We start from the raw sequence: 20,329 nt of genomic DNA, 5'->3' as shown, positions 1-20,329 counted from the left end.
AATCCTCCCACAGCTCGTCTCCCCCGTCTGCTACTGTGATTGGTCAGAAGATAATTGGTGCAGGTGTTGCTGTTTAATTGACGTGGCGGCAGCAGCGTCAACAGGTGTGTCTCGTTAGGCCAATGAGCCGCAAACTGATTAAGGCTACATAAAGGTTATGCAAATATTAATATATATGCATGTTTATATGTATATATAGTATTTTTCTTTTCTGAATGAACATATGCAGAAATTTAAATATTAAGGGAAACTATCAGAACCACTAGATGGCAGAATCTACACAGATGTATTCTATGCACATGCCTCTGGCGAGGCTTATGTCCATGATAAAATGCCAACAACTAATAAGTAATAACTTGACAATAAGGATCAAGTCTGACTCCGTTTTAATGAACACCCTCATAGGCTTGCTGTGGGACAAAGCCCAAACACAACTTTAGGCACCGATATATTTGCTGTGTTTGGCACGGAGTCACAGTGATAGAGTTAACGATGTATCGATCGGGAAGATTGCGTCTGGGAATAGAGCAAGCGAGCGGCCATCTGTGTTTCTATCTAATCATATCTTATCTGCACCCCCTGCCCCCGTGGCAGAGGGCTGACCCCACACACACCAATCTCACCCAATTACATTTTCATTCTGCCTGCAACCAGGAACATATCGCGGGGATGAGCGTGTGGGACACACGTGTGCGTGCGCACACACACAAACACACACACACACACACACACACACACACACACAAACACGACACACATACACACACACACACACACACACACACGTACTAGCACACACGAGCACGCGGGCAGAAAGAGTAGGAGAGAGACAATTTAATTTTCAGGCCCAGAGAACCTTTCCAAAGGGTTTACTGGGCTGTGATTTTCCTAGATCAGACACCCCCTACAGGTGAAATAATGAGACAGGACAAGATAAACAACTGAGACACACACACACAAACTTTTTAAAGTCTATGACACACACATAAATACACTCCCACCCACACACACAGCCCCGCACACACACACACACACCTACGTTATAGAGTCTATGACACACATAAATACCCTCCCACCCACACACCTACTTTATAGTGTCTATGACACACACAAACACACACATCTATTTTATAATATATTACACAGACACAAAGACACACACACACACACACACACACACACACACACACACCTATTTTATAGTCTATGATAAACACACAAACAACAATTTGATTAGAAGCTCATTAATCCGTATTTGAATGTGTTCCAATTTGGAAAATCTCTTATCTCACACACACACACACATACACACACGCAACACACACACACACACACACACACACACTGCAGGCAGGTTTAAATTGAAAATTGACACGTACGGAAGGATGGGAGAATCTTGTCATTTGCATCAGTTCTCTGGACCAATTCAATTGATTTCCCGGAGGAAGGTGACACGCTGAATGCGAAAGCAACACTGTGAAATGTGATCATGTAGGATTCAACCATCGGTCACAGGTGAGGGCCACAAACGTACCTACTTTATAGTGTCTATGACACACACACAAACACACATCTATTTTATAATATATTACACAGACACAAACACACACACACACACACACCTATTTTATAGTCTATGATAAACACACAAGACAACAATTTGATTAGAAGCTCATTCATCCGTATTTGAATGTGTTCCAATTTAGAAAATCTCTTGTGTCACACACACACACACACACACCCACACACACACCCACACACACACACACACACACACACACACACACGCACACACACGCACACACATACACATACACACAAAATCTTTTCATTTGCATCAGTTCTCTGGACCAGTTCAATTGATTTCCCGGAGGAAGGGGACACGCTGAATTCTAAAGCAACAAACAATGAAATGTGATCATGTAGGATTCAGCCTTTGGTCACAGGTGAGGGCCACAAACGTACAAACAGCACACACCAGGGTTCTGGTCAAGTCTTAAATAACAATGCTTTGGCATCGTGTCACAGTGCGGGTTGTTAGGTTGTGTGACTGCAGTGAAAAAGCCAAACCTTTGTGATACTTTTGACTGATGATTTTTGACAAGAAATAAATCACAGTTTGACATAACACTAATATTGATGCTGCTTTGAAATAACTTCAATTTTGAAAACCAAACCGACGCAATATTGCAGGCCTTCCAGGCCAACGAGCAAGACTATAAAACGGAATAATATTTTCCCACCCCAGCCGTGGGTCATGTTCTGCTCACCATTATATCTGATTGCCCATGACATTTAATTGGACGTAACAAATCCTTTTCCATCGTCAAAAGCCTTTCTCTCTAATTTCAGAGGAATATCAGGGGAGTCTTTATCAAGTGGGCTGAGGTTTGGAGAGTAAACGATAGCTATGAGCTAGGCCACTCCCATCCTCACCTTAAATGGTCTGTGCCACCTGCTGCATGCTGATTGGCTGATGGAGGAGCAGTGGTCCTTATCCAAATCATGATCCAGAGGCTAGGGGATATGAACCATGAATAATGAACAGGGCAAGCACACACTCACTGACAGACAAGCCTCAGACTCACACACACTGACACACGCACACACACACTAGAAGCATAGGATGGTGCTCCAACTCAAACTCTGCCGCGGAAACAGCAATGAACTGGTGGAGTCGTGAGGTGCAGCTGTAGCTCCCTGAATAAGACACACACTCTCTCTCACACACACGCACACACATTTCAAGTACTCGCTCAACATACTAAATACACTGTAATTAAAATCGACACGGATGGAATCGCATTAACACATAGTACAATTAAATTCACTATCCATAATCCTCCCAGTCATATTTAACTGGTGAATGCGTTTTATATCTCTCTCTCCTTATCTCTCTCTCAATCTCTCACTCTCCCCCTTTCTTTCTCTGTGTCCTTAGATCTTCCTCTCTGCTTAATTCTCTCTCTCTCTCTCTCTCTCTCTCTCTCTCTCTCTCTCCATAGCTCACTCCCTCTCTCAACCTCTCTCTCTCCTTCTCCCTCTCTCTCTCCTTAGATCTCTCTCTCTCTCCTTGGCTCTCGCTCTACTTAGTGCTCTCTCTCACTCTCTCTCTCTCTCTCTCAACCTCTCTTTTCTCTCTCTCTCTCCTCCGCTCTCTCTCTCTCTCCCCCTCTCTCTCAAGAGGTACACACACAGCATCGTAAATGAGAGCACATAATCCTAGCGATGCTCTGTAACATCGGCTCGGGAACAGAGGCTGGCGTCGCCTCAGGACGTCTAATGTGAAACCTTAAAAGCCATGCGGTGTCCTGATGGATAAAAGGCAACGCCGGACCGGACTAAGGCTGGGAAGGTAGGAAGGATCTGCTGGAACGGATTAGACTCCACTCCGCTGCAGACACTTTGGGAGACAGAAAGACCCAATTGCCTTCAATAAGAGCACATGGGAGCACAATTGCCAGCCCGGAGTTGGATTCTCAATGTCCAAAGCCCATTTAGTAGGAATCCTTGGGCAAGATGCCTGACTCCTTCCCGCTCCTTAATGACAACTTATCTGTACTCAGTGTCAGTCGCTTAGGATAACAAAATCACAAAATGGAGAATCCGGTTATCCCAATAGAGGCACGTCTGAATCACGAACGAATTACCCTTAAAAGTCGCTCACCAAATCGGTGAGCTTCCAAACAAGTGTCTTATAAATTTGCACTGTTCACGGTGCCCGCAGGAGGTCTCAAGTTTAATCCAATCCTTTGACTGGAATATAATCAGAGTTGACAAGATAAGGTTGGGCACATTTTCCCTCTGCAAACCAGGTCGGCTCAGGTCAGCTCGCTGGGAAATGGTGTTGGGAAAACAGCACTTTAGGCCACAGCTGATGCTAGCAGACAGTTGAAAGAAGTTATCTTCCTTTTTTTATTTGTGACTGTGACTCGTTTCTGCGTGGGCACAGGCATCACAAGACAGGACACGGCAAAGCTGCAAAATAAGACTTTTCATTTAATAGTTTCCACATTAAAAACACATACTCAATGTTTCATCACACAATGAGAAAAAAACGCTGCTCTGCAGTAACAACCGAAGCAAAAGAAAATACAAGAAACAAACCTAAAATAAAACGTTAAGACTCAAGGCTCCCAGGAATGGAGAAACAGCCAGCCCGACAGCTGATGTAAAGCCAGGAGTTCCTTAGTGCTTTCTACATCGAGGCCAGGTCAACTCAGGGCCGGTCTGTAGCCTCACCATCATCAGGTCAAACACAGCGACAGCAGATCAACCAAACACAAAAAGCGGACTCATTCACCTGTGATGTAGCGACCATGCTAAAACAACCATGGAGAACATGGTCCAAACCAAATCCCGCTTGGCCCTTCACTGTAAGAGCCAAACACTTTCTGAAAACAAGCTTTAACTTCGGAGTTCCAAACAGAGATATTGGTGTGTCTGGTGCGTAAAAAAAAGCAGGGTTATACTGTAAATAAAACAACCAACAAGAAGAATGTGATATTTAACAAGGCGTTCCACCTTTTGCAGTACCTTTTGCAGTCAGCCTTCTCGAAGACGACATAACCTGTGCACACGCTTTTAATTTGTACAATTCTGTTCCATGGATTTCATCCCGGTGCGAAGGTGAGGAGTGTCTTGAGGCTATAGGTGACACCACCACTGCCACGTTGCTGTGCCCTTTATTCTTCTTTAAAGATTGTAGTGTTTTTTATAAAAAAAAGCTTATAAAGACTTTTCCACTGTGGCCATTACTTTTTGTCAAAACTTTCTTACGACTGCAGCCGTAGGCCAGGTTTGAAATTATTTTAATTACCGAAATGTTTATACACGCCGAGCATCCCTGGTTTCTCAATCTAACGAGGGGTGCGATACTCTCTCTCTCTCTCGCTGTCTTACTTTAATTTGGTCTGTGGAGGACAAAAATGTGAGAAGAATCCTGTTTTTAACCAAATGGCGCTGGCGAGAAGCAGCACTAAGTGAACTGAAGTGTTGGAAATGGCGGGTGTTTGTAGATTCGGTTCAAACAGTGTGTCCTGGTGCTCCTTCGTCACCCTGCCTGATTGGCCAGCGTGCTGCTCAGAGCTCTGCCCAGGAGGAGACAGGACTTGACCTGCTCTTGTTGGGAATGCTGCCTTTTCTTTTTTGTATTTTGTCAAAGTAGGAGACTGATATTTACACCATAACACAGCAGTCTGTGTTTCCCTTCGCCCACAGACCCAGTGTTTGTATGTAGTCCGCTTGTGCGCAAACCGCGTGGAGCAGGGAATCGTACGTATTCATTTTAATAAACACTTTCCTTGATGAATGAAAGCCTAATGCGGTGAGGATAATTGGCCCAGCATCAACACTCATTATTAAGACACGTCATACCGCCTCTCTGTCCCCACACAGAGTCCTCAAGAGCAACGCAAATCAAAAAACCGGGACTGTTGCGCTCCACGCAGCATTTTACTGCACTAATTGGCTTGGTTTTCCAGAAATAATGAGCGAACAAAGACACACATTTCATCAGTTAACCACTAACGTTAGTAACGCGAAAAATGGAAATAAATAAGTAAACCCAATAAATAAATAAATAAATACTGTCCCGTCTGTACATTCTGAACTCGAGGGGGCCCGTTTAGTGGTGGGCTCTGCTGGGGAAAGCTGCAAATGGGGCACATGTTTATTTCAGCACATGAAGAATGGAAACATGTACTGGGAACACAACAGTGCAGTCCTGTCAGCAGTCAGCATCAGAAAAGACTGAGACAAAGAGACAGAGAGGGAGAGAGAGGGAGGGGGACAAAGAGAGAAAGAGGGAGACAGAGATAGGGAGAGAGAGAGAGACTGAGGTAGGGAGACAGAGAGCGAAAGAGGGAGACAGAGAGAGGGGGACTGAAAAAAGGAAGATAGAGTCGGAGACATGGAGACAGAAAGAGGGAGAGACGGAGAGAAAGAGACAGGGAGAAAAAGTGAAACAGAGAGAGCCATAAACCGTAGATAAAAAGAGCGAGAGAATGAATCTTGAAGAGGCCACATGCGGGGTCAGACAATACGAAACCGTTATGGTACAGTACATTTGGCAGTGAGTGACTTGCATGAAACCCTTGTTTTGTGTTTTGTTTGACTTTTTTTTTACGGGGATGAGAAGCTCCCCTGCCAAGGGCGGCTCCGCAGGCAGAGTCTGTGTTTCAGTCCGTCTGTCTCGCCGTTTCTCTGGCAATTTGTGTGTGTGTGCATGTGAAGGTGGATCGGTGTGTGTGTGCGTATGTATGCACGTATGTACGTTAGTGTGTGTCTGTGTTTGTGTATGCATGGGTGTATGCACGAGTGTGTGTCTGTGTGTGTGTGTGTGTGTGTGTGTGTATGCAAGTGTGTGTTTGTGTTTGTGTATGTGTGGGTATGTGCACATGTGTGTTCATGTGCTGGAGTGTGTGTGTAAGTGTGTGCATGTGTGTGCAGAGCCACACATCCGTTCCCTCCGGAGCCCAGAAGAGGAAGAGGAGGGCACCTCCTCGCCTGCACGCCCTCGAGGAAGAGAGTAGCGCACGTTCCGGATCCTTCCGTCCGCGGCAATGTCCCGGGACCAGAACCACCTTCATCGCCCCCCCCCCTCCTCCTCCTCCTCACCACCCCCTCCCCCCCCCCTCCCTGCCGCTATCACCTGGTGCGTCTCCTCCTGATGGAACCCCCTCCCGGCTCTAGTGAGGTACAGTGAGTTCCGGTGGAGGTCACCTCCTTTCCCGCCGCCCCCGCCACCCCCCACCTCCTCCTCCTCCACCTCCTCTTCCCCCACACCTCCTCCTCCTCCTCCACCTCCTCCTCCTCCTCCACCTCCTCCTCGTCCTCCTCCACCTCCACCTCCTCCTCCTCCTCCGCCGGCGGCGGCGGCGGCGGCGGCGGCACCACCCCCCGGTCGCGACCCCTCAGCAGGCGATCTCCTCCAGGGTGGCCAGGGTGGTCTGCAGGGGCACGCTCACCGTGTGGCTGATGGACTCCGAGTGGTTCGGTAGGGGGTCACAGGAACTCTGGGGGGGGGGGGAGACAGAGAGGATGCTGGGTAGGATCGGATCCTATGCGTCCAGACGTCGTGCGGTTTCCAATATGATCGTAAGGTACTCTTAGCAGTTTAGAAAATCGGTCTCTTCTGACATCACAAGTGGGCGTGTCCACCTAGGTGTACGGATGGATAGATGACGAGCAACGTTGACTACAGCCCACTGGGTAGGCTGGTAGACTGATCTATCCAGCACACATCTACGTGGACACGCCCACTTGTTATGGCAGAATAGGCCAATTTTCGAAACGGCTTTTAACGGCTAATCCACTCACAGCTGGTGGTATAAATTATGAAACCTTTAAGATTTATTTTTTGAAGGTTTTATCCTTTTTTATTGTGGAGTGAGGAAGACAGGAAGTTAAGACATGCAGCAAAGGACCACGGACGGAAATCAAACCCCCGGGCCTTAATGGTACGCGCCCGGCCCCGGTGAACCATGCGGCCGGGAGGTACTCTCGTCGAGTTCACTAGGTTAACAGGGCTGTCCGTACGATTTAGGAGCGTTTTGTCTGGCGGTCTAGACGGTCTAGCCATCCGTGAGTTATTAGGGAGTGAAATCAACTGTGATGATAACTGTGTCAAGTGGAGTGGGCCTCTGCCACTGTGTGAGACAATCAACGCAGCTCCTCCCTGATTGGGTCAGGGAATCCGTTCTTCCTGCCAATCACACGCTGTAATGAAGCACTTCTCATTGGTGGAGAGACGCAGGGAGGGAGGGAGCAGAGAGGGAAGGGAGGTTTTTTTGGTTCTAAATCCTGCTCTCTCTTACTACAGTCTAAACTAACGCCTGCACTAAGCAATTGTTACACAAACAACAATAAAACTACCTGTGTGGTCAGGCAATGCTAGACCGCACAGGGTTAATGCCTGGAACATGGTTTATTCCAGGAAATATTTTTGTCTACATTTGTTGTTTAAAAGCCATTAATACTAGAGTTAATAACTCTATCTACAGAACTACAGAACTGAAAGAGAGAGAGGGGGAAAGAGACACAGAGAGCAAGAGAGCGAGAGCGAGAGAGAGAGAGAGCGAGAGAGCGAGAGAGAGAGAGGGAGCGAGAGTGAGAGAATGATCTTACCACATCTTCTGCATGATTCTCGTCCTCCTCATCGCTGCCCAGCAAGTCCATTAGCCTGTCCTTCAGCACCTGGACCGGAAAACAAGAGAGGTGTGTTGGTTAGTATGTGTGTGTGTGTGTGTGTGTGTGTGTGTGTGTGTGTGTGTGTGTGTGTGTGTGTGTGTGTGTGTGTGTGTGTGTGAGATGTCCATCAAAGTGCCACCATAAAGCATGAGTATTAATTAGTGGCGTCAAGGCTGGAACTAATTAAACTGCAGGATCGCCCCCTAATTGCGATACTTAACACGCACACAAGAACTTCAGTGGAAGACATTCACCTCCCCCCCCCCCCCCCCCCCCCCCCCACCCCTCCCCCTGTAGGTCTGTTTTCAATAACCCGGGGGAACGCGACAATTACATTGTTTTTGGTGAAGGAAAGTAAAATAAATCTAAACGGTACAATAAGCACTGTGCCGGGAGGCAGTTGAGCCGGGTGGTGTAAAGTGGAGCTCCTTCAATGGGGACTGTCAGTCAGAGGCCGGGCTTTGAGGGGGAAATCATGTCCCTTTAATTAGAAGCCCATTGTCCAGGCTGTCAGCTCGCCGACAGTTTGTACGGCCTCTCGCTGAAAAGGAAACGGCGAACTAAACCGCAAACTGTCAGAGCCCGAAGCCGAAGGGAAGTTGCTCTGGGAAGATTGATGCTGCGTGCGTACTTGCTGTGTGATTGCGGTGTGTGTGTGTGTGTGTGCGGTGTGTGTGTGTGTGCGGTGGGCGGACCCGCGGTGTGTGTGCGTTGTGTGTGTGCACATGCGTGGGCACCTGGCATTAGCCCGTATCTCGGAATCAAACGGACCTCCCTGCGAGTGTGAGGGGAGTGACGTGACGTGTTTGAGGAAAAGGGCACAACGAGGAAGAGTCAGTCAGTGAGTGTGTCAGTCAGTCAGTCAGTCAGTCAGTGTGTGTGTCTGTGCGTGCGTGTGTGTGTGTGTGTGTGTGTGTGTCTCTCTCTGTGTCTGTGTGTGTGTGTGTGTCTCTCTCTGTGTCTGTGTGTGTCTGTGTGTGTGTCTCTCTGTGTCTGTGTGTGTGTCAGGGGAGTGTGTGCGTTGAAGCACTGACCTCGTAAGCGTAGTCGAAGAGCTCCAGGATGGTGAGGATGCTGGCGCCGATGAACAGCCCCATCTGACCCCCGATGTCCCCTGGTGGACAGAAGAGGAACACATGAGAACACGCGGAGAACACGAGGAGAACACGCGGAGAACACGAGGAGAACACGAGGAGAACACGAGGAGAACACGAGGAGAACACGAGGAGAACACGAGGAGAACACGAGGAGAACACGAGGAGAACACGAGGAGAACACGAGGAGAACACGAGGAGAACACGAGGAGAACACGAGGAGAACACGAGGAGAACACGAGGAGAACACGAGGAGAACACGAGGAGAACACGAGGAGAACACGAGGAGAACACGAGGAGAACACGAGGAGAACACGAGGAGAACACAAGGAGAACACGCGGAGAACACGAGGAGAACACGCGGAGAACACGAGGAGAACACAAGGAGAACACGAGGAGAACACGAGGAGAACACGAGGAGAACACGAGGAGAACACGAGGAGAACACGAGGAGAACACGAGGAGAACACGAGGAGAACACGAGGAGAACACGAGGGAGAACACGAGGAGAACACGAGGAGAACACAAGGAGAACACGAGGAGAACACGAGGAGAACACGAGGAGAACACGAGGAGAACACGAGGAGAACACAAGGCGCTGGATTAAGCGTAAAGAGGAAGAATGAACCGCGCAACAATAAAGGAGTGAAGGACGGGAGGAGGAACAGAACGAGAAATAAGATGGATGGACCTGGGAGGTGGAGGTAAGAGGTGGAGGTGGGTGGTGGAGGTAAGAGGTGGAGGTGGTGGTGGAGGTAGGAGATGGAGGTGGGTGGTGGAGGTAGGAGATGGAGGTGGGTGGTGGAGGTAGGAGATGGAGGTTTTGGGGGATGGAGGTGGGTGGTGGAGGTAGGAGATGGAGGTTTTGGGGGCTGGAGGTGAGTGGTGTAGGTGGAGGTAGAAGGTGGACGTGGGGGGTTGGAGGGGAGTTGTGGGTGTTGGGGGAGGTGGAGGTGGAGGTAAGGGGTGGTGCTGGAGGTGCAGGGTGGGGGTGGGGGGTTTAGGCCAAGGGGAATAACTAACCTAGTAAGCCAGCGACCTCATAAGCCTTCTTCTGCTCGATGGTCTCGTAGTTCAGAGCCTCGAAGAACACGTCCAGAACCAGGATGTTGTCCCTGTGGAACGCCACACACAGCAGGGGGTCAGGTCAGGGGTCAGGGGTCAGGGGGTCAGGTCAGGTCGTCAGGCCAGGGTCCGGGGGTCCAGCTACAGCTCGATCTCCTGCTCGGTCCTGGAGCTCATGTGTCTATAAGAGACTCTGCTATAGCTACCGTACAATACAGCATGACCTTTATAACCATTATGGTTACGATAATAATCCTAACCTTATCTATTATTTATATAATGATATTATACAACAGTGTTTCTGAATACGTGGTCCTGATGGGTCGATAACGTTCAGAAGGTGCGCGTTGTTTTCCGATAACGAGTCAACTCTGCCTTTTAACAGTTGGCAAATCAATGCGCCACGAATCCATCACTCCTAAACACAACTATCGACCAGATGTTTCCTTGACAACACAGAAACGATACGGTCCGGGCACCGCTGAAGAATAGTTTCACTTCAGCTGCTTTAGTCGAAAGATATAAACTCTTAGGTCATAGAAGAAAGTAACTTAGATTTAATCATTCTTGGAAACTGTGATATTAGTGGAATAAACCACTCATTTACATTCAAAGCATTTAGCAGACGCTTTGGTCCAATGCGACAACCATTCACGGCGGAGTCAACCATGCAAGGCGACAGCCAGCTCGTCAGGAGCAGTGCCAGTTAGGGTGAGGTGCCTTGCTCAGGGAGACTTCAACACTCAGCTAGGAGGAACCGGGGATCAAGCTAGCAACCTTCCGGTCACAAACAAACCCCACCTAACCCAACTCTAGCTGCAGAGTCAGGCTGAAGTGACATACGACAACATCACCTCCATCACAGTCATGTTTCAGGTCACGTCGAATAAGAGGGCACTGCCGGAAAGGTTTGGGAGGGACCTCTTACGTGATGTACTTCTCAGACTTGTTGAACCTCTTCTCCAGGTAGCGGGCGGAGGTCTTGCTGGGGATCTTCACCATGGACAGCTCCTTGTTGTAGCGCGTCATGTTGCACGGCGTCCGACACATGCAGTTACCGCTCTCTGACGCAGACAGCTTGGCTGCAGTGGGGGAGAGGGGCGGAGAGAGGGGGAGAGGGAGAGAGTAAGAGAGGGAAGAGGTAGGGGGAGAGACGGAGAGGGCGAGAGTAAGAGAGGGAAGAGGGAGGGCGAGAGGGGAGGAGAGAGGAAGAGGGCGAGAGTAAGAGAGGGGAGAGAGGGGAGGAGGAGAGGGAAAGAGAGGGGGAAGGAGAGAGAGAGGGAGAGAGGGGAGAGGGAGGGGGAGAGAGTAAGAGAGGGGAGAGAGGGGAGAGTGAGGGGGAGAGATAGGGGGCGAGAGAGAGAGGGGGAAGGGGACAGGGAAAGATGGAGAGAGGGGAGGAGAGGGAGAGGCGGGGAGAGAGACAGGGATGGGAAGAGAGATAGGGGGAGAGAGAGAGAGAGAGAGAGTGAGAGGGGCAGAGGGGAGGAGAGGGAGAGGGGGGAGAGAGAAAGGGAGAGAGGGGGACAGGGAGAGAGGGGGCGAGAGCGTGCGAGGGGGAGAGAGGGACCGGGAGGGGGTGCGAGGGGGACAGGGGGCGGCGTTAGTCCACGGTCTGGGCGGGGAGACAGAAGAGCTGTCTCACCAGGTTCCCAAGGTTTCCCCCTGGCTAATTAAGGGAGTTTTTCTCTGCCTTTCGGGGGCTCGGGGTCAGCGGGTGTCTTATATATTTTACGGGCTGTGCAGCCCCACGAGACTAACTGTGATTAAAGGCTTTAGGAACACAACGGCGTCACGGTAGCCCTCGCCCGGGGGGGGCCTTGTCTCGGCGGGGACGAGGACACAGATGATGTTGTTGTGTCTGGCAGGGAAGGTGGAAACCATCCAGGGACTTTCTTTATGAATATATGTATCACACTCTGTCACGCAGGGACACACAAACACAAACACACTGGCGCACACATGCACACATACACACGCGCACACACACACACACACACGAGTGCAAACACACGCACACGTGCACACACTCTTGCACATGCACACACACACACGCATATACAAACCTGCACACGCACATTCATACACAAAAACGCCTGCCCATACACACACACAGACCCACACATACACTTAAACTTACACATACACAAACACAACTAAAGAAGCAAACACAAACACACACACACGCAGCCTTGATGTTGATCCCTGCAGCGTGATTGGTTGTTTACAGAACAGAGCAGAACAGAGCAGAGCAGAGCAGAGCAGAGCAGAACAGAACAGAGCAGAACAGAGCAGAACAGAACAGAGCAGAGCAGAGCAGAGCAGAGCAGAGCAGAGCAGAACAGAGCAGAGCAGAGCAGAGCAGAGCAGAGCAGAGCAGAACAGAACAGAGCAGAGCAGAGCAGAGCAGAGCAGAACAGAACAGAGCAGAGCAGAGCAGAGCAGAGCAGAGCAGAGCAGAGCAGAGCAGAGCAGAGCAGAGCAGAGCAGAGCAGAACAGAGCAGAGCAGAGCAGAGCAGAGCAGAGCAGAGCAGAGCAGAACAGAACAGAACAGAACAGAACAGAACAGAGCAGAGCAGAGCAGAGCAGAACAGAACAGAGCAGAGCAGAGCAGAGCAGAACAGAACAGAGCAGAGCAGAACAGAACAGAGCAGAGCAGAGCAGAGCAGAGCAGAGCAGAGCAGAGCAGAACAGAGCAGAACAGAACAGAGCAGAACAGAACAGAACAGAACAGAACAGAACAGAGCAGAACAGAGCAGAACAGAGCAGAACAGAACAGAACAGAACAGAACAGAGCAGAACAGAACAGAACAGAGCAGAGCAGAACAGAGCAGAACAGAACAGAATAGAGCAGAGCAGAACAAGGCAGAACAGAACATAGCAGAACAGAACAGAGCAGAACAGAGCAGAACAGAACAGAACAGAGCAGAACAGAGCAGAGCAGAGCAGAGCAGAACAGAACAGAACAGAGCAGAGCAGAACCGCTCCCTGCAGAGAATGACACACAGTTCATCCACGGGCGTTAGGGCCGGAACGGCTAGCCAATCGCATGCTCACTGCTGGCTAGGACACCACACACACACCCCAGCTGACACGCACACACACACACACACACACACAAACACACATACACTAACAAATACACACCCAGACTGACACACTACAAACTCACACACACACACCAACTGACACACATACACACACAAACACACACACTAAGATATGCACACACACACCAACTGACAAACACACACTCACACACCAACTGACACACACACACACACACACACACACACACACACACACACACACACACACACACACACACACACACACACACACACACACACTAACATTTACACACAAACCAACTGACACAATACACCCTCAACACACACAAAAACACACTAAGATATAAACACACACCAACTGACAAACACACACTCACACACACCAGCTGACAAACACACACACACACACACACACAAACACCAACTGACAAACACACAATCCTGCACACACACCAACTGACACACACACACCAACTGACACACATCTACTTCGCAGGTGCTAATGCTCCCCCCCCACCCACACACACACTAACATACAAACACACACACACACACTAACATACAAACACACACACACACAACGTCGCTAAAGCTAACCATGCTGGGCACCACTCCCCCCCCCCCCCCCCCCCACACACACACACCCTAATGACGCTGGCGCTAATGTTAACGCTGTTGGGCATCCTTTCGCCCACACACACACACACACACACACACACACACACACGCACACGCACACACCCCAACAAACGCACCCTTCCACGGCGCAGTTGGCCAATGTGCGCGCTGCTCCGGGGTACAGCGAGCTGCCGGTAAACAGATGAGCGGAGGGCACACACACACACACGCACACACACACACATGGAGATGGACGCACATACACACACACACACACACACACACACACACACACACAGACGGACACACACACACACACACACACATACACAAGGAGACGGACACACACACAAACACACGGAGACGGACACACACACACACACACAGAGACAGACCCACACATACACAAACAGACACACACACACACACACAAACACAGAGTCAGACAGACACACACAAACACACCCCTCCTACTGTGATCTAATAACCCAAGGCGACGCACAGTCACGTAATTGCACAGGGAGGGGGGGGGCTTCATGTCTCCCTGGTTACGTGTGTGGGTTTGTGTGTGTGTGGGAGGGGGGGTAAATGTTGTCTTCTTAACTCTATGTCTTTGCTTTAACACTCAACACATAAATAGCCCAAATGCTGTTTCCCTCCCAGGCCCTCTAGATAACATTTCCACCCTTGATGAGTGTTTAATGCATTCGGTTAGAGAGTGGGAGAGAGGGTAGAATAAATAGACAGACTTGTTTTTATTAAGGTAGTGTGGGTAAAGAAGACAATTAGATTCCCTGTGTTTACCCGCTTTTACTCCTAACAGTCTACCGTACATTAGTCACTGAGCTTCTGCACCACACACTATAAATACGCTCGAAATAAAGATCTTACAAACTATGTTGCTCACACTGCCAATGAGCCTGTTTACAGGGAATCTGCGTTCTCTAAAGCACCATTAAGCATCCGTGTATATTTTTGATTTGTTTATTCATAACAGCCAGATGATCGTTTCACGGCGTTGGTGTCCACAGAAACAGGCATTAAGGCACACGCGCTTCCTACGATGTATTGCGGTACTTTTCGCTGTTTGGAATTCCAATTAACGTTTTGAAAACTCGTCACACAGCAGACACGTTGGAGCTGCTTGGCATGCATCAGAAAATTGTCTGTGAATTCAAAAGGATGGATTTCACCATTGTTCCCCCTATATTGTTTATATGTAAATTACTTTTAACAACAATACAATCGCAGTACAATCTGAGACAACGAAAGCGTCGGTTCAGAGCGCCGTCAATTAAAAACACAATCCGAGACGCAGAAAAAACACACACGGTCTGACAGCTGGGGGGTGAACGAAACAGCAGCCAATTTAAGTTCTCTAATTCGACCGCAACTTCATTCCATTTCATTGAATGTAACGTTGAGTACGACATGCCAGTGTCTATGAGTGAGCGTCACAGACGGAACGTTGTGATTCCTCATCGCTCCGAAAACAAAGACGATTACGGAGGGAATGTTCGAGGAAAAAGCGAGACGGAGGAAGAGAGCCCGCGAACAAAACACTAGCGAGGGGAGGCGGGCGAAGGAAGGTTATCTGAAATAGACGCCACAGCGTGAGCGGCTCTCTGTGATCGGGGGAAAGCAGTGGCTCAGAGCTTTGGAAATGCACTGTGGATTGGAGCGGAGGTGCATTTCCCGCCTGGTTTCTCAGCAGGTGGCCGGTTCCAATGTCAGTGTGGGACTGTTCTGAAAGCCTCCGTGCCACTGGCTCCTTTTTGTCCCTCAAAATGAACAATTCCTTGAAAAATGTGAACCCTCCTTTAGAAGTAACTCACAATCCATATCAAGGTGAGGGCCAAACAGAATCTAGCACTTACAGAGGCCGGTGCGCTGTGGAGAACCGAGGGATGTGATTGGTCATGTTGTGGTTTCATAAAAAAAGATTTGGCTGCTGCGAGGAGGACAGAGGGTGGCCATTTTGTGGAGGACAGACTCGATATTTGTGGAGGAGAATGAGTCCACTGAATTCCACAAGGATGGACCGCTTTACCTGACCAGACGCACGCACACACACACACACACACACACACGCACACGCACACACACACACACACACACACACACACACACACAAATCCTTTGGAATAAATTACATTTAGATAATCTCACGATGACGCCATCACATCTGATATTCATGGGACTCAGATCAATAAAGTGGAATATGAAGGAAACTTAATAAGTTGGATCAGAAGGACAAGTGCCCCCACAGATGAGCACTCACACTATGATGAGCACTCACACTATGGAATCATCTTCAAAATAAACAGTCTTGCAAAACCTGTTTCTTTTTCGTCCCACTTCTCATCCGATTGAACCCCCTCCTTTTGTCTGTCTATCTGTCTGTCTGTCCCTCTGTTTCTGTCTGTCTGATCATTCATCCAACACCTGTCAGAATTTTTTTTCATCTAACCATGAAGACATGCTCACATGCTTTTTTACGCAGAAGAGAATTGAGACACACAGATTCCCTCGGACAAGTGATTTGATGTTTTACGGTTAAAAGTATAAACACCTTTCCTTCATCTGAAAATACTGTAACACGACATGTTTCTGCAAACCCTACAAAATGAAATTCACCCCAGAGCAAGCCTGCTTTATATGAAGTGGACCAAACCCTAAGAATCCAGCGATTTAAACCTCCGTGTATAGTGTAAGTATGCGATCGCCCCCGGAAGCCCAGACTGTCCTGCCGTCATACCTTCTCTAAGTGGGCTTCTGCATGACTTCGCCGAGAATAAATGTGCTCTTCAACTGGTCCCTCATGTCAGCATGCCCACGCAGCACTCAAGCAGCCCGCAGGTTAAGGACTGCAGGACCTCCTGTGTGTAATACTCCCCTCAGCTGGTGTACACTGCACATCGGGAGACCTCATTCACATCGCGACGGCCGTCATTGCATCAACATGCCTGCCGGTCAAAATAGCTTGATTTATTCTGCTTACTTAAATACGTGGAACGGACGTTGATGTACGTGTGTGTGTGTGTGTGTGTGTGTGTGTGTGTGTTTTTATGTGAGTGTGTGGTTGTGTTTGTGTGTGTGTGTTTTAATGTGTGTGTGGTTATGTTTGTGTATGTGTGTGTAGTTGTGTGCGTGCATGATGTTTGGTGTGTGTTGTGGTTGTGTGTGTGTGTGTGTGTGTGTTTGTGTGCGTGCACGCGTGCGCAGAGCGTGTGTACTCACCGAGGGCCGGTTCAGCGCAGTCTTTATACTGCTCCGGTGTGCAGTAACTGGCGTCTCCTGGAGGAGGTTAGGAGCAGGGGAGAACTCGCATTAATCAATGAGCTTTCTTTACGGCGAGTACAAACAAACAGTTAAATGAGTCCAGGAGCTGTATCGAAGACCCCCATACACCCCGCAGGGGGGCCATGCATCACGTTGATGTGTACAAGCACAATGGCCTGTCCCCGACAACACTCCCAACTCCCAATCTCCAACACGATTTCTGTTGCTGCATTGTGTGTGTGTGTGTGTGTGTGTGTGTGTGTGTGTGTGTGTGTGTGTGTGTAGTTGTGTGTGTGTGTGTGTGTTTGTGTGTGTTTGTGGTTGTGTGTGTGTGTTTGGTTGTGTGTGAGTGTAGTTGTGTGTGTGTGTGTGTGTGTGTGTGTGTGTGTGTGTGTTTGGTTGTGTGTGTGCATGTGTAGTTTTGTGTATGTGTGTGAGTGGTTGTGTGTGTGTGTGTGTGGTTGTGTGTGTGTGTGTGTGTGTGTGTGGCTATGTATACGTGTGGTTGTGTCTAGGTGTGTGGTTGTGTGTGTGTGCGTGAGTGTGTGTGTGTGGTTGTGTGTGTGTGTGTGTGGCTATGTATACGTGTGGTTGTGTCTATGTGTGTGGTTGTGTGTGTGCATGAGTGTGTGGGTGTGTATGTGTGTGCATGCCCCATAAATGCCAGCCCCAGTGTTGCCTGGGTGCGCTCAATAAGAGGTTCCTCCTCGTTTCGATTGGACAGAAATACTGCAAACCTTGCTTCGAAACCTCTGTTCAGCGGATCGCTCTGTCAATACGAGAGCCAAGCTCCGAATCCACCAGTCCTTGGGTTTGTTCCTTTGTTGTGGTGTTGAGGGAAAGGGCGAGGACTGCTTCCCCGTGTTAGAGGTGGTTCGACAGTGTCGGAGTGAAGCACGACACATTCACGCCAGCATCACTTTCCCCCGTCCACTTAGCTGTTTGGCTCGTTGGTGAAGCTCTTTCAGGGCCGAGCTCGAAGGCCCTCAACAGACGGGAGATTTTAGGATGAAATGATGATGGGGGCGCGGACAGAGCAATGGTAGTGCCAGTGTTTATCGGGTCGATCGGAGGGCTCTGTTCTGACCTGGCAGAGATTTGGAATGATGGCTCAATTTAGGATTTAGGGCGAGCATGACCGCAGAACCTTTTGATGCAAGGGGGCTCATCTGCCCTTTTCGGGGGGGCTCATCTGCCCTTATCGGGGGGGCTCATCTGCCAGGTGTGGGGGGCTTACCGGTCAGTTGTTCGGGCTTTGAGGGGGGCTCACTTGGCATGTGACAGGGTCTCACATCTCTTCTAATGGGGGCTCAACTGTCATGTTAGGGGGGCTAACATAGCTTGGGGGGGGGGGGCTGACCTGTCAGTTGTGGGGGTCTCACCTGTCATGTGATCGGGGGTCACCTGGCATTTGTGGGGGCTCACATAGCGGGTTGGGGGGGGGGGGCTCACCTGTTAGTTGTGGGGGCTCACCTGTCATGTTAGGGGGGCTCACATAGCGGGGGGGGGGGGGGCTCACCAGGCCTTTGAGTGGGGCTCACCTGGCATGTGGACCATCCTGCAGTTGCAGTTCTCCACGATGTAGCGGGTCTCGCAGTCGATCCTGCAGGCGGTGACGCTGTACGCCGGGAAGTAGCCCGACTCCAGGGCCTTGGATTCACACTCTCCCCACGGGGGAGGCAAGTAGGTCAGCTGCAGACGAGAGAGCACACGCCCCCCGGGTGAGGAAACAGGCCCGCACTGTGTAGCGCTCTCTCTCTCTCTCTCTCTCTCTCTCTCTCTCTCTCTCTCTCTCTCTCTCTCTCTCTCTCTCTCTCTCTCTCTCTCTCTCTCTCTCTCTCTCTCTCTCTCTCTCTCTCTCTCTCTCTCTCTCTCTCTCTTCCTTACATATTCTCACCATCACCTCAAGCATTTCGTCAGGGTCTCTGCACACACACACACAGACACACACACACACACACACACACACACACACACACACACACAGACAGACAGACAGACTCACACACAAGCCAAACCCAGTCGAGCGTGTCACAGCGGTGTCCTTGCTATCGCAATTTTATCCCGGTTACCCGGAATGCATCCACTTGTAAAGTACCAAGTGGGAGGGTAAACCATCATGCATCATCCGTCTCCTCTCCCCATCCCTGCTCGATCTCTGCTGACCTTCTTTTGGTTCCAGCAGCACTCACAACGCTGTTCCTCCACAAAGGAAAAACCACAGTCTGACAACACACAGCGACACGAACCGTCCGTCCCCAAGCAGCCTCGGTCGGCGGCCTTAGAAATACATTGGTTCATCCCAGGCTACTGTGGACTGCGTGAACCTAAGAGGCATCCATTTCTCCATCTCTCCCCTCCCCGTGTCCCCCCCCCAAACTAGTGCTGTCATTTGGCAGCAGTGGTGATGGCGATGGCGATGACCACAACAACAATATAATAACCATAATAATTAAAACAAGTCACGACAAATAATACTGTGAGAATACGCGACGGACGCCAGCGAATGTTGCCTCCACTGTCCTGGCTGCAGAACACCGAGACAGCAGGACACCATAGAGACCATCTGCTGTAGCACGCAGGTAGGAGCTGCCCCACAAACACACACACACACGCACGCGCACACACTCTCAAACACACACGTAATCAGACACACACACACACATGTAGACACAGACAAACGCAAAAGCACACACACGAACACACAAGCGTGCACACACACACACACACACACACACATGTACACAAATGCACACAAACCTGCACATACACATACACATACCCACACACACACGTACACACAAGCACGCACACATTGACGCAAACACATGCAAACATACAGACACACACAAGCGCGCACATACAGACACACGCACACACACGTAAACACATAAACAATGACACATGCGCACACACACACACACACACACCACACGCACCTGTGCACACACAGACAAACACACACAGTCACACACACACACACACACACACCCTCCCCATCCCTGAGC

The 20,329-nt window shown here is 49.7% G+C and overlaps 1 protein-coding gene across 7 annotated transcripts in view; it reads right to left on the bottom strand.

The window, feature by feature from the left end:
- Nucleotides 1-6,904: 6,904 nt before the first annotated feature.
- The window catches only part of asic2 (acid-sensing (proton-gated) ion channel 2), a 266,561-nt gene continuing 253,136 nt past the window's right edge, over nt 6,905-20,329 (bottom strand). For all 7 annotated transcript variants that reach the window (XM_056612054.1, XM_056612071.1, XM_056612079.1 and 4 more), the window contains 7 exons: nt 18,863-19,013; nt 17,280-17,336; nt 11,278-11,431; nt 10,308-10,399; nt 9,225-9,304; nt 8,128-8,196; nt 6,905-7,016 (listed from right to left, as the gene is read on the bottom strand). In XM_056612054.1, coding sequence (XP_056468029.1) covers nt 6,915-7,016; nt 8,128-8,196; nt 9,225-9,304; nt 10,308-10,399; nt 11,278-11,431; nt 17,280-17,336; nt 18,863-19,013 — 705 coding nt within the window. In that variant the 3' untranslated portion in view covers nt 6,905-6,914. The remainder of the gene's footprint in view (nt 7,017-8,127; nt 8,197-9,224; nt 9,305-10,307; nt 10,400-11,277; nt 11,432-17,279; nt 17,337-18,862; nt 19,014-20,329) is intronic.

Source organism: Gadus chalcogrammus, chromosome 2 (genome assembly GCF_026213295.1).
Source record: "Gadus chalcogrammus isolate NIFS_2021 chromosome 2, NIFS_Gcha_1.0, whole genome shotgun sequence".
Lineage (NCBI taxonomy): Eukaryota > Metazoa > Chordata > Actinopteri > Gadiformes > Gadidae > Gadus > Gadus chalcogrammus.
The sequence above is the reverse complement of the archived record's forward strand: the minus strand, read 5'-3'. Positions and strand labels throughout refer to the sequence as shown.